A 14,929-nucleotide genomic window follows, 5' to 3' on the forward strand; every position below is an offset into this window, starting at 1 on the left:
CGGTATTTGGTGGCTCCAGTATGGTGAGATGACACGGATACACCTTTTTGTGTTGAAAAATAAAATAAAATAAAAAAATCTAAGCTCTTTTTACACAAAAACAACATGAAGTTTTATGGTACAGTAGTTGGGGGAAGTCATTTTTCCCTGACAGTTTATGCCCTACATTTCCCCTCTCAGGCGACACCTTCGCTCAACCTGCACGTATATTCCACTAAATTCTCATAGTTTGGCGCACACAGACGTCAATGGGGTCCTAGTCTTACCTTTTGTGCCTCAACGTGACACCGTCAATTCACTGATTTGGTTAACCTGGGGTTTTTGGGTGATAAATACAGAAAGGCGCTGCCTGAAATGCCAAACTTAGGGCAAAAAGCGTTCTCTCCGTGACGACATTCTACATCCGCTCCTTGAGTTTTCGCTCGTAGTCTTGGCGCGAGACTTGTCCTACTGTCAAATATTGGTGCTACAGCAGGCTGAAACCAGCGTTATAACTGATGGAAAAGGTCTTCACTTTAGTCACCACCGGCTATTAACACGGAACCTGTCGAGTAGCGGCGTTCAAACGACCCGGTAAAGTAACGTGTGATATTTTCTTTCTCTGAACAACGATTAAAAAAGTCTGTAAACTGAAGCTAACTACTGCGGCGGCTACATAACATTAGCAACATGTAGAGAATAACCATCCTGTGGGGGCTCAGCTAGCTAGATACCGTGGCTAATATAACCCCCTGAATAGTTTATTTTATAACAACAGTCAGCGATGCATATCATGTTACTCTAACTTTAAGGTAAGGGTTAGTCCCCTGGCTAGTCTGCTCTCAAGTGGGTGTCAATAGTGTAATGCCAGAAACAATGCTGGTAGGCTGTTGATAACTAACGTTATACCTAAGAGAAACTACTTAAAAGGGTTCAAAGTCTGAATTCTCCTCTACAAGTAGCAGATGAACCAGGTCAAGATGCACTTAAGTTTACATTTGAAACGTGCTGTGTAGAGTTTATTATTATTGCAGGATCATGCCCAGTAGCAAATAATGATTTGACTGATCTGGCTCAAAAGATTGACACACAGTAAACACGCTTTTTGAGATGCTCTGTTGACTTTGTTCTGTTGGTCTCTCTGTATCCTACTGTGTAGCTGATCAGACTGAACCTCCACCTTTAAGCTGTCTGATGGTGTAAGGACTTATTCAAGATGGACTGTGAGCTTTTGGCAACATGCAGCGCTCTCGGCTATCTGGAGGGAGACACTTATCACAAAGAGGCTGATTGCTTAGGTGAGTGGTTTTTATGAAAAATATTACAAATATACAATACATTTCCTGCATCATCAGTGGGAAGTAGAATAGGCGATATTGATGACATGGATTTAAAACAGGAAAAGCTCCTGTCCTCTTCTAACTGTCCCGTCTCTGTGTTGCAGAGGGCGTGAAAGACTTGATCAGGTATTTACGCCACGAAGATGACACCCGTGATGTCCGCCAGCAGCTGGGTGCAGGCCAGATCATACAGAATGACCTTCTACCTATTATCATCCAGCATGGAAAAGAAAAGGCCTTATTTGATGCCTGCATCAGGTATAAACTCTAACATGACACTTCTCTATCGAATATTAAATATTTACGAGGGGGACAAATAATCAGTCTGGTAATATATCATATTACAGTCTTCATAATACGTATCATTGACACACCAATGCCGATATTGTAATACATATTGCCCTACTGGTACCGAGTATTGTTTATTTAAATGTATCCTCATTAGATTTACTGACTGATGCTCGTATGACTCTTCTCTGTTTTTCTTCAGGCTCATGGTCAACCTCACTCAGCCTGCCATGCTTTGCTTTGGTAAAGTCCCTGATGACCCAGTGTTTAGACATCACTTCTTGCAAGTTATGTCTCATTTACAAGCCTACAAAGAGGTACTGTGATCTCAGTATAACACTAATAAGTGATGCCATCACTGTAACCAGAGGGTACAACCAGAATTTATGTTTAAAATTGAATAATAATACTTAACGTATTGTGTCTTCTGCCTTTATTTTTAGGCTTTTGCCAGTGAAGCGGTGTTTGGTATTTTAAGTGAGACATTATACACGCTTCTACAGCTGGTGAGTGTTTTACTGGGGAAAGAAAAACCAACAAAACCCTCACCTGTTTCATAGATGATATCAGTAAAATGGTTCTGTTTATCCATGTCTTACCTGATTTAACCTCTTCTCCTTCAGGACTGGGAGCAGAGACAGGAGGAGGATAACCTGCTGATTGAAAGGATCCTGCTGCTGGTTAGAAATGTGCTTCATGTACCTGCGGACCCTTGTGAAGAGAAGGTCTGACTTAAACCAATATTGTCATATAAGAGGCAGAGCTAAATTTGTCCAACAGTTTATTTAATATTACACTTCATCTCACCTCTCTGCATTCCCTAAACTCTGTCTCTCTTGTAGAAAGTGGATGATGATGCCAGTGTCCATGACAGGCTGCTGTGGGCCATTCACATGAGCGGTTTTGATGACCTGATCAAGTTCTTGGCGTCGGCCCAGAGTGAGCAGCAGTGGAGTATGCACGTGTTGGAAATAATCTCCCTCATGTTCAGAGACCAGGTGAGACAGAAGAACCCCTTGGAGGCTCACATAATAGGTTTGCAGCTGATCTGTGTTTGAGCTCTTCTTCTTTCCTCACAGACACCAGAAGCTTTGGTGAGCGCCGGTCAGGCTCGTTCAACAGAAGAGAAGCAGAGAGACTCTCAGGAGCTGGAGGCACTGAGGCAGAAGGAACATGCGGCAAAACGCTCTCGCACATTACAGAGAGGAACCAGGTACAATCAAGCGCATGTACAGTCAACAAGTTCTTTACTTCAGAGCCTAAATGTGTTTTTATTTTCCAACTTGGTCTGAAAAATGTCACAGAACTGCTTAATGTTATCTACAGAAAGCTTTGGTCTGTGTCATGAAACGTACAAGCAGCTCGTTTGAAGTACTGGAGCTTAAAAAATAAATGTAATATGTTCTATCTGTTTGTGTTTGTGTGTGTGTTGTTCTTTCAGACACTCTCGCTTCGGAGGGTCTTTCGTGGTTCAAGGCCTCAAGGCGATTGGGGACAAAGATGTGATTTATCACAGAAATATTCATAATGTGAGTTGTGAACTCTTGTAGCTCATCTGTGATACCAAACAATTGTGGCGCTTGATGCTTGCAAAAATTATTTTAATATGAGTCTCTGTTTTTTCTTCGTTTTTTTATTTTATTTTATTTTATTTATTTATTTATTTTTTTAAGTTCAAAAACTATACTCATGACGTAGGCAAAGCAGTGAGGCGGGTTCCCAAGAGGAATCGTCAGGCTCAGGAATGTAAGGACAAACGCCGCTCAGCCTTAAATGTTCGACTCTTCCTGCGAGAGTTTTGTGTGGACTTCTTGGAGAACTGCTACAATCGCCTCATGTACCTTGTCAAGGTCAGTTGCTGTAATAGTAATCATTTATTTTCTCACAGTCCAAAACATCAATGACCAATAATGAAAAACCATGTAGATATTTTAAATATGAGGACAGGAATATGACAAATAAACAACTACAACAAAAACACTGGTATCAGTATCGACCAAATTACTATTTTAAGTATTGGTATTGGCCCAGAATTTCACAATCGGTGCATCCATACTTAGTATACAAATGGAAAATAGGACTGAAAAAGATAACATTTTAATACCTTTTATGAAACTATGTTATGAGAAAACCTTTCAAAGAAAATGTCTGATATGCTTATGTCCAGTAGGTGACTCATAATTAAATCTTGAAGTTTCTCACAGCTTATTGTTCATTGTAAGTAGAATACTCTTAACACTTTGCATTTCCTCATCTCCCCCACAGGAAAGTCTAATCCGAGAGCAAACTCAGGAGCATGACGAGACATACTACCTCTGGGCGCTCAGCTTTTTCATGGCCTTCAACCGTGGCAACGGTTTCCGTGCTGACTTAGTCTCTGAGACCATGTCCGTCCGTGCTTTCCATTATATTGAGCGCAACATCACCAACTACTATGAGATGATTCTCACAGACCGCAAAGAGGCCACGTCCTGGTCACGCAGGTAAGAAGATTTTTGGTATCAGGTTAACAGAAAAATGTCAGATCTGTGCATTGGTCCCGGACTGTTATCACTTGTTGTTTCTAGGATGCACCTGGCGCTAAAGGCATATCAGGAGCTGCTGCTGACTGTGAACGAGATGGACCGCTCACAGGATGAAACCATCCGCCAGAGTTCCAGCGTCATTAAAAGTAAGATGCTAACAGCATTTTTTCACTTTTGTTCACATAAGCTCTTTTTACACAGAGATCCCGCAATAGGGCCGCAGCAAAGATGCTTCATTATGCCAGCTTTGCTTTTTTACACATAACCATACAACGCTGACATGATGCTGCCCCATTGTGTGATTGAGGCGTGACTTCAACAGGCTATGTTTAAGTTGCTATAGAATACTCTTTTCAATTTTTAAAATTTGAATTAGAGCCCTTTTTCTGGGTAACGAAGCACAACTAGAACACAAGTGTGCGTGTGTTCTCATCATTGCATAATGCTTCAATTAAACAGATATTCTGCTAAGACAATATTCACTTTAAATTTAGTTTTAAGTCTGAAATATAAAAAAGAGTTTGCATGTAATTGCAGTCCTAGTTTTCTCATTTGTTTACCTTTACTTTATAGGCAACATATTTTACCTGATGGAATACAGGGAGATTTTCCTGACCCTGCTGAGGAAGTACGATGAAACCAAACAGCCTCAATCCTATCTCAAAGACTTGGTGGAATCAACTCATCTCTTCTTGCGCATGTTGGAGCGATTCTGCAAAGGTCGCAGAAACTTAATGGTTCAGGTAAGTTCTTGTGCTAACTTTGCAGTGCGTGTTTGTAAATCCTTGCCATTTGTACCTGGTCAAAATGTTAACATCTAGCTCTGTTAACTCTGCAGAAGAAGAAGGTGAGGCGGAAAAAGTCTCACGGTCAGAAAAAGCCTCCTGCTGCAGAAACTAGTCCAGAGGCTCTGGAGGAGACCTGGAAGGTGCTGGAGGAAGAGCTGAGGGCTTCTGGGTTTCAGGTCAGTGTGAGGATGAAACTCAAGGGGGAGCTAAGTGCTTTCAGAAACACATCAGTCCGACGTCCAACTGAGAGGCTGAAATTGAACTAAAATCTTGTCTGGTCCAAAGTGAAAAGTTTACTGCATTTCACCTTTCTGCCCTCTGTGTGCAGTTGTCAGAGTCTTTAAGTGAAAGCATTGTGCCGTTTGATGCCACATCTGAAACTCCACTTGAGGAGCAGCGCACCGAGGCCATGGTGCGGGTGCAGGATGCCCTGCTGGCTCGCCTGGGACCAGAAGCACTGGGGTTGCTGCGTGCTGCCAGGTCAGTGAGACTCAACGTGCCACTGACCTCTCAGACTAATCACACAAATTAAGTTATGAGTTATCTTAGTATTTACCGTCTTCTTGTCCTTTTCAGGGAGGTGTGGCCAGAGGGAGATGTGTTTGGGTCAGCTGATGTGGAACCAGAGGAGGAACTTGAACTCCTTAAACAGATCCTGCATGCCAACCTGCCAAGTAAGTTTTTAAAATTTATTTATTCGTGACCCTTTGCATCATAGGCTCTATGCAGCACCCAGACGTTGCCTTTGGATTTCAGGGTCATCTCCCCCTGAGCCTGTGGCAGAGGATGAGGACGATGCAGCAGAGTTAGAAGAGGAAGAGTTGGAGTCTGTCCAGATTTCTGAAAAAGAGTTCAACTTTCTAGACTTTATTAAGAGGTGAGGAAAACGATAACCTGCCACAGCATGCCAAATAGTACTATTGTGACCTTTCTGATGGGGCATGTTACCCTTCTCTTCCCCCTCACAGGTTTTGCAACCCCAGTATTGTGCGTCCATACCTCCTCTTACTAAAATCGTACTCCAAAAACACACCTCACACAAACCACTGCATCGCTCGAATGCTGCACCGTTTGGCTGTTGACCTCAAAATGGACGCCCAGCTTTTCCAGCTGTCAGTCTTCAACCTTTTCAACAAGATCTTGAGTGACCCTGCAGCAGCTGCTTACAAGGTACCATACCGACATGAGAAAACATTTCTTCAGTGTTGCCAAGCTATGTGTGATATAAGGTCAAGTGCAGATTAGACACAGGAGCTTACTTTTATTTTCTGCTTCACAGGAACTGGTGACCTTTGCCAAGTTTGTGCTGAACCGTTTCTTTTCGGTGGCTGCACAAAACAACAAGGCGTATGTTGAGCTACTGTTCTGGAAAAATGTGGGAGCTGTACATGAGATGACTGAAGGCTACAGCAAAGACGGGTTAGTGCTTGTTTTTGCTTGTCTACTATTGTGTGTCATTTTCACCCATAAAAATGACCGTTTGTATATCAATTACTCAGCCTATGCTACATTACAAATTCATGAAGAAAAACTTTGTTTTTCTTTTATACCTCCATAGTAGGGCTGCAACTAACAGTTATTTCCACTGGGGATTAATCTATCGATTATTTCTGTATTAATCAACAAGTTTGTTTAGTCTATAAAATGTCAGAAAATTATGAAAAATGTTAATCAGAGTTTCCCAAAGCCAAGATGAAGTCCTGAAATGTCTTGTTTTTTTTCTGCAACCCAAAGATTTGGGTATTTTCATAGAGGAGTAAAAAAAAAAGCCTAGAAAATACTCACATTTAAGAAGCTGGAATCAGAGCATTTTTACACCCCCCCCCCCCCCCCCCCAAGAAAAATTACAATTGATCGATCATCAGATTAGTCAATGGTGAATGAAGAATCCAAAAACTGAGAAAATCCTTTATGAATTGGTGTAAAAGGGGTCTGAGATAAACAACAGCAAAACTATATCAAAACATCAGTTTACAAACTCTCACACAGCTCATGCAGTATACTCCAAGTCTCATTTATCCAGCTGTATGCTCAGAACTTCCCAAACACATGCATTTTCCCCAGGACCTTACTATGAAAACTACTCCCACATAAAAAGTCTCACACACAGAAGAGTAGCATGCCTGGCCAAGTGAGAGCAGTTGAGCTCTGCTCAATGAAATGCACAGGCAGAGCTCACATTATGTGATTGGCCAGGTGTGCTACTGGTATGCGAAAGTATTTTAAACATTACTATTTTAGCAAAAATGCATGTATTTAGAAAGTACTGAGCATATGACTTGGATTATACTGCATGGGTTGTATGAGAGTTTACAAACTAATGTTTTCATGTAGTTTTGCTGTTGTTGAACACAGCCCAGTTTTACTTTGATTCATCAAGGATACGTTTTTGGATTCTTCGTTCACCATGTAGGCATGCGAGAAAAACAAAGCTTTCTTTACAAATTTAACGTAACGCTGGATGAGTAATTGATACACAAATGGTCATTTTGTGGATGGCACAGACTTTTGTTAACAAGTTACACATAAAACATTCACTTGCGTAGGATTATATAAGATTTATTCAAACACATGGCATTTACACTTACTACAAAATAGCAAAATCTTGGGTTCTTAAATTTGAAATGTTGCATCTCTTCCTAAATATGTCAGAGAGGGGAAAAAACCATCATGGACTGAAGAGGAGGAAGAGGAGCTGCGGAAACTCTATGAGGAGCACCTTCACTCTGAAGGTCTGCTTTCCTTTTGTCTGTTACACATTACACGTTACACGATGCATTGCACACTATGTACTTAGATCCAGCCTCTTCCACTGACTGTTGATTCTTGTGTTTAGTGCCAGATATAGTGGAGACTCTGCTGCCGTTACTCAGCAACAGCAACCGCACTCGGCGCCAGGTAGTGACACAGCTGGTGCATATGGGTCTGGTGGCCAACGCTAAAGAACTGAAGAAACAGAAGTATGGACTGACAGAATGAGTTGTATTTTACATTTATGAAGTGAGGAAGATGTTGCAGAATGTCTCTATACACTGCCATTTTTCTCTACCAAAAGGAAAGGTACCAGGATTGTTCTTTGGACTGAGGAACAGGAGGAGGAGCTGCAGATGCTCTACGAGGAGTACAAGGACTCTGATGGTACTGGTCATCATATTCTTATTGTGTAGTGCATGAGAGGTCTTTTAGTGTATGCCTATCGCCAGTTTCAGTCCTTGTACAACGTCAGTCGCAGGAGTACTGTGATGACTCTCTTCAGTGATCAAACTGTATTTTCACAGACGTGCTGGGTAATATCATGAAGAAGGTCACAGCCAAGCGGTCCCGTGCGCGTGTGGTGGACAAACTGCTCAGTATGGGCCTGGTGTCTGAGAGACGAGAACTTTATAAGAAGAGGAGTCGCAGCGCTTATGGGAAGAGCTCTGCAAAGAGCTCTGGAAAGGGAATGGTAAAGTTTTATTAAATGTACTTCTTTTTGAGTAACATTTCGGACCACATTAAGAATGGTGAGATGAAGACACTAATGTATGTAATACAAAATATATATCACCAAAAAACAGTTATAGTTTAAGAAATGGTGTTTCTACAATAAAGTCACTTTTTCTCTGCCACAGACTGAAGAAGAGTTCTTAGAGGGACTAACACAGGGGTTACCAGATGATCCTGATGACAGAGATGATGAAGATGAGGGAGAGGATGAGTCTGAGGAGAGTGAGGAAGAGGAAGATGAACAACAAGAAGGGGAAACATCACAAAATGGAGGAAGGCGGAGGCAAAGCCTGCACTCCACAGGGGAGAGGAGACGCGATGTAGGCAGCATGGTGTATGCTCTGCAACAGGAAGGTGAGACAAAAGGCACTTTAGTTAGGTGGATCATTTAATGCAATAACTTTAAAGCTACAGTTTACAGGTTTTATGAGGATGAATTTTGTCATATTTGCTGAAACTGTCATTAGCTAGAGTATACCACGGTGCACTGAGAACAACCAGTCAGAGCTGAGGAGCCTCTAAGGATTGTGATCTGGCAGCCATGTTGGATTGACCAACGTACCAAGCACCACCCACCTGCTGAACCAGCTTCCTCATTTTACAGATAAACAGTACACTAAAATATGTTTCTGAAAACATCTGAGGTGAAAAATAGGCAACTAGTCACAGAATTGGCAATGGTTATTTTTCTTCATGTGCGGTAAGGCCATCAGAAATGGTATGAGGCAACAAAGTAGGCAGAGGAGCATTATTTTTGTGAATATAGTGACAGTTTCAGCAAATGAGAATCACCAACTACTGCTTTAAATGTTACATACGGATTTAATGTAATTTTCAAAGTTATACCAGGGTCTCTTTTCATTACATGAGGTCAAAGAGACATTTGTGTTTATGTTCAAAGACAAAGGTGGTGTGTGTGTGTGTTAAGACCTTGTTTGAAAAAATGTATCTTTAAGACTACAAGAATAAAACATAAGGTACTCTTATGATTAGTTTCATGCTGTTTTTTTCTTTCTTTCTTTTAATAACAGGCATGTCTGAACCCTTGTTGTGGCTACAGACCCGTCTAAACAGAACAGCAGAGGATCGTAAACAGGATGGTGAGTGCAACTGTCAAAAAATTAATGTAATTTCTTTATACTGTTGCAAGTGGTTTTAGCACTCAGGAAGGTTGTGGTATGCGTGAAAAAAAAAAAAGAAATTTGTGCTTTTTGGTCTGTTAAAGAAATTGTTGTGGTCATTCACCAGGTGTGTCCCACGATGTGCCACTGGTACCTCTGACAGAGGCATGTGAAGAAGCCATGGACAACAAGAGCTTTCAGAGGCTGTTGCGCAAACTGGGAATTCGAGCACCTGCAAATGAACAGGTGTGGTTTGTGTGTTTGGTATTTCACCTCCAACGCAGTCGGTTCACCTCATTTTAATCATGGGCCTTTGATCTGCTCTTTGTGCTTTCATTGGTCTTATTTTATGGTCTTTATGGTCGACCTTATGGTCTTCAGGACTTGTTCTAATTTGACAGGCATTAAGTTGTGATGTGCTTTTGTGTATAGCTTTGTATTGTGTGTCTTGTGTGTGGGGTTTTTTTTTTTTTTTTTACTCTGTATTGTTTGCTGTTGTGCTCTCTGTTGATTTAATTTTGACTGCAAAACAATATCTAAAAGGGTTTTTTTTGGTTTTTTTTACTGTTCTGTAACCAGGAGAGGTTTTGGAGGATCTCAGCAAAGATCAGTGTGTCCGAGCTCCGGAGCACAGCTGCAGCTCTTAGTCCAAGAGAGGAGGAAGCTAATGGAAGCGAGGAGCCAAACGGCTCCATGAGTCCAACTGCAGAATCCCAGAAGGAGGAGGAGGAGGAGGAAGAGGCCTCGGATGAAAAGAGAGCTGAGGCTCTGAGAGCTCTACTGCTCACACGCAAGAAGAAACAATGCACCTCAGAAAATACAGGTATGTGTGGGAGCTTCAGATTCTGAGGCTTGTCTCAGGTGGCAGCAGTTAATTACAGCTCTCTCAGACAGGTAAGTGTTAAGTTACACGGCTACTAGAACAGCCTGCTTTGGGTAATCTAGCAGCAAGGAATGGTGGGAGAGGTCAATGTCAACGTTTTAGCTTCCTGAGAATATAGGAATCTACTGCAGTAGCAAACTAATCACAATCAAGTGTTTTAGCTTCAAACTGGAGAAGCAGCAATGTAATTATGACTGTAAAGAACCTGTCACCCTTGTTTTGCATCTCACAAAACTAGAGAAGTGAAATCCTCCTCTTCCACAGAACCACCACGTGACTTTATTTCAGAAAAAGATATGTATGGTATGGTTTACGCCAAGACACAAATAATTATTGATCCAGTTTGAATTGTGCCGCAAATTACACACATGATGTGTTCCAATTTTTTTTTTTAAGATTATTTTCTCAGGCTTTTGCCTTTAATTGTCCCCCATTTAAAGGGGGAGTGAGAGAGAGTGAGGGGTTGACATCGAACCCGCGACCGCTGCAGCGAGGCATCACCTCTGTACATGGGGCGCCAGCACTATTTACTACGCTACCGACACCCCGATGTGTTCCAATTTAAAAGATAATTTGGCAAGTCAACAAGGTTGCAGTTTGTCATAAAAACATTGAAGTATGAGACTGTGAAAAGAATCGGAAAGACTACAAAAGTTGTGTAAGTGATGTCAACTTTCCCTGTTGCTGAAGCTACTTAGCTAGCTAGCTGGTGTTAGCGACATATGGTATATCGTGTGGGACGAGAGATGTAGTTCAACTTGCAACTCTCTTGACTTGCAAAATTATCCTCTGGATCTATCTTTCTATATTGACAAACACCTGTGTGTGATTCATGGCTCAACTTAGACAGGATCAAAAAATTATTTGTCTCTTGCCGCTGAATACCGTACAATTTTTTTCCATAAATAAGTGTCCCATGGGGGACACCAGAAGGGAAGGGAGCTTTGTCTCTTAAATCCACTGTTAATCAAAGATGAATCAAGGATCAAGATGACTGTACATAATAAATTCTTTTGTTGTTTTTAGCTCCTGTGTCAGATGTCACTCCTACTGAGGATACGGACAGCACACTTGAGAGGTGAGGCATCGCCCTGTGTTGTTAATCAGTTAAGCCTAACCACAGCTGAGAAATGTCTATTTTTAATTCTGAACACTACCTCATCTATCTCTGTTCACATCAGGTCCCAGGAGAGGACCTCAAATAAAAGAAGCAGGAGCAGAGTGCTGGACGATGACGAGGATGATGGTATTTCCCAAATGAAAGTTCTCATGTATTAGTTTAATGATAATGAACTGGGCACTTAGATAACTTGTAAAACTAAAGGTCAGTAGTATGTTGTCACTCCTTATTTTAACTTAACATCTGTACTGCAGCAGTCCAGGACAAGTTACGAGCCTCCCACTTTAGTGGTGTTTAATCAGAGCTGAACTGCAGCGTTTTGACTCACACATTACTGTCTTTACAGAGGATGAGTCCACCACTGCAATGGATGTGGAGACCAACGGCGATGCAGATTCAGACAGGGAGGATATCTCTGCTCCCGTGAAGCGTAGACGGAAGATGGTCTTAATTGATGAAGAGGAGGATGAGGATTAGTCACTTTCTTTAATGGACCGTAAAAACTGCAGACAGGGGAGACATAAAAGGCCCTCGCTTTGCTCAGGGGTGAATACAGCCCTCTGGAGGTCTGCAGTCCAGACAGCAGAAACTCTATTAATGGAATCCCAAACAACCCCAAAGAAACAGGCCCTTAGACCGGCCCCTGTGGATACATAGATCCTCTTATACAGCTTCAGCTTGTCATCTCTCTGGCAAGCCTCAGTGGTGCCTTTCTATCATGGTATGTTATGGTTATGGTTCTCTTTGGATACTCTGCATGGGCACCACAGAGATATTGCTGTCTGGGAAAGTTTTACATCACAGGATTTTGTGTATAATCCAGTAATGCCTTTTGTGTTTTGAAAACTTCAGGCTCATTGTATTGATAAAATGAATCTTACATTTGTACTTTTAGGTCATTTCCAATGTTGACTTTGGATTTAAGAGTAAAATGCATGCCTACTTATTAATAAAGAAGCACTGTTGTCAAAATAGTGGCTCACCGGCAGCTTTTGTTTTGTCACTTTGTTGCACTGCATCATTTAAACACTAGAGGGCACTTGAATAATGAACTACCTTTTGTAAATTGTTAAAAGAATTATTTGAGTCTGTAGTATATCTAATTTGAACCCTTGGCTATATGGTGTATCCCTTAAAATACAGCATTTGTACAAACTTCAGTTAGTATTGTACCTCTGAAGTGAGTGAGGATGTACTCAATGTAAATGGGGTCAGATTAAAATCTTTGTCCATATTTGTCTTATACTTCGGCAAAGATGACATGAACCAGCGTCTCTTTGATTGAGCTTTCTTCAACACAGGGATCCTGTATCGTGTGTACATCTGAAGGCTCTGCCTGTAGTTGTGCACATTTTGCAGCTGTGTCAGAGGTGGTCTCTTGTCCCCACATCTGGACCATGTTAGTAACTTCCTGTCACAGCATCTGCTCTGCCCCCATCCCACAGAGCCAAGCACAGACCTGACAATCCTCAGACACTGCTGCGAGTTAAGCATGTGAGCACAATGGTGGGTGGGTGTAGTTTGTGAAACTAAGAGGTTAAAGGTATATCACTTCCTCTTCACACAGAACTGTCCCAATATGTCTCCATGTGTTAACTTAAAGCAGACCTGTACAGTCTGTATATTAGATATAAAGGGATGATTCATTGTTTTGTACCCAGAACATGAAGGCCTGGAGGCTGTACTGTGTAAATGTTAGCAACAGATGTATAATACAGTCATTAAATCAGGCAAACTTTCAGTAAATAGAAGCCATGCTTTTGTTAGTGAAGACCTGACTTTTTATTTAAAAGCTACAGAAATCACCTTTGAGTGTTTGAGGTGACACGTTTTCCTCGGCAAATACATGTTCAGTGTTTAACACTTCAGATAGATTACCTGGGTCAAAGTGTGCATCAGAGAAGGTATTTCAAGCATATTTAAAACTTCTAATGTTAAATCCTGTTATGGTTGTAAATCCAGTGTTTTCCTGCTGTAGGTCACCTTTATGTAAATGCTCAGGGAAACACACGTGTCTGCTTAGTTGTTACAGATGGAGGGAAAACTACCTGATTTGTTTGTCATGTAATTTGTTTTCCTCAGAACTCGCCTGGCTTGACCTGAGCATGTCACAACACAGCAAGACACACACAACTTTACGTTACTACTATCAGTTTCCATGTCTGTCATGTAGGTCATATGGGAAATTCCTGGGAACCAACAAGCCACGACAAAGTGATGATCTGTCAATAACGATCAGGTCAAACCTGACTGAACAGGTCATAAAAATATTTAAATGTAGACTGTAAATATGCTGAACATGGTAAATGATAAACACCTGTCTGTGTGGTTGTTGAACTGTCAGTGTGGTTACCATGCAGTCTATGGTCATGGCTATAAATAAAGAGGACCCTGCCCCTGGTGCACAAACACTAACCACCTCCTCCACCGGTAGACTGTGTGCTGCAAATGAAGTGCTTCTCCTATCTCAGCACTCACAGCTGCAGCTCATTCCCTCTGAGCCTACCAACACAATCCACAGGGTCCTTTGTCACCAGTTGTTACTCTGTAAACACAGCAAACTCCTAGCCCTACTCAGTGTGTCATAGTATGAATATGAAAAGGGGAAGAGAATGAGTCAGCCTGTGATATATACAACTCGTCTGTTTCATGTCTGTAGGCTTTCACTCTCTGAGAATACACCCTTTAAAATGGCTTTAAAAATTATAGGTTGTTAGTGGTAAAGTTACTGCATTATTGATTAGTTACAAGCCGTTAATTATGACAACTTTTGGGTTATCAGGTTATAAAAAAACCCTCTTTTTTTCCTCACTTTTCAATAAGCCAGAAGTGAGGAAGTCAGTTACAAGTGTTATTAAGTTAATAATGATGAGTTTTAATTGTCTTTGACTCCCTGGACAGCAGTATTGATACTAAGTGAACTATCCTGGTGAAATAAAGTAAATTAAATCACTTCATAGTTAAAGTGTCAAGGTATCTTTTAATAACTTGTTAATAAATGGACTCTGGTTCAGACGCTCTGTCTGCAGCACTTTTCCAGACGGTCAGAGGTCATCGGTCCTTGTGGGTGGTTTTTACTTGATAAACAAAGAGCTATTACTGGAGGAGGATAAACACCAACCAGAGACAACCTGGCAAAGCAAAATGTGTTCTTATTGGTTTAAATTCTCTTGAAAACATTAGTAAATACTTTATTTGTTATTGATAAACCCTAGTTAGCTTGTACTTACGCCAGTACTTAATTGATAAATAGCTGTTGTTTAGTTAGTGTACTGTGTTCTCTCATGAAAAAAAACAACACAACTGTTACAAAAGTAAGGGACTGTTCGTTATTTATGATAGGGGAGTGGGTGCTGCAAAACGGAAGAGTCAGTTCAAATTACTTTTTAAGCACTGAGG

The 14,929-nt window shown here is 41.2% G+C and overlaps 1 protein-coding gene across 1 annotated transcript; it reads left to right on the forward strand.

Annotated features, from left to right (window-relative positions):
• Nucleotides 1–420: 420 nt before the first annotated feature.
• Nucleotides 421–12,496, forward strand: timeless (timeless circadian clock). Its single transcript, XM_049588067.1, has 30 exons — nt 421–573; nt 1,139–1,277; nt 1,424–1,577; nt 1,810–1,924; nt 2,051–2,113; nt 2,231–2,332; nt 2,450–2,605; nt 2,687–2,820; nt 3,049–3,136; nt 3,281–3,457; nt 3,873–4,090; nt 4,175–4,278; nt 4,706–4,875; nt 4,971–5,096; nt 5,249–5,400; nt 5,497–5,594; nt 5,677–5,797; nt 5,889–6,090; nt 6,200–6,339; nt 7,573–7,652; nt 7,757–7,880; nt 7,976–8,058; nt 8,199–8,365; nt 8,532–8,760; nt 9,438–9,506; nt 9,655–9,773; nt 10,107–10,350; nt 11,437–11,488; nt 11,592–11,656; nt 11,877–12,496. The coding sequence occupies exons 2-30, from the start codon at nt 1,196–1,198 to the stop codon at nt 12,005–12,007; spliced, it is 3,765 nt and encodes a 1,254-aa protein (XP_049444024.1). The 5' UTR covers nt 421–573; nt 1,139–1,195; the 3' UTR covers nt 12,008–12,496.
• Nucleotides 12,497–14,929: the final 2,433 nt, after the last annotated feature.

The sequence above is a fragment of the Epinephelus fuscoguttatus genome, linkage group LG1, assembly GCF_011397635.1.
Source record: "Epinephelus fuscoguttatus linkage group LG1, E.fuscoguttatus.final_Chr_v1".
Taxonomy (NCBI): Eukaryota; Metazoa; Chordata; class Actinopteri; order Perciformes; family Serranidae; genus Epinephelus; species Epinephelus fuscoguttatus.

Coding starts and splice junctions, on each gene's coding strand:
- timeless (XM_049588067.1), top strand. CDS start 1,196: ATGGACTGTGAGCTTTTGGCAACATGCAGCGCTCTCGGCTATCTGGAG. Junction 2,333..2,449: donor CGGACCCTTGTGAAGAGAAG/GTCTGACTTAAA, acceptor TCTCTCTTGTAG/AAAGTGGATGATGATGCCAG. Junction 5,595..5,676: donor CCTGCATGCCAACCTGCCAA/GTAAGTTTTTAA, acceptor TTTGGATTTCAG/GGTCATCTCCCCCTGAGCCT.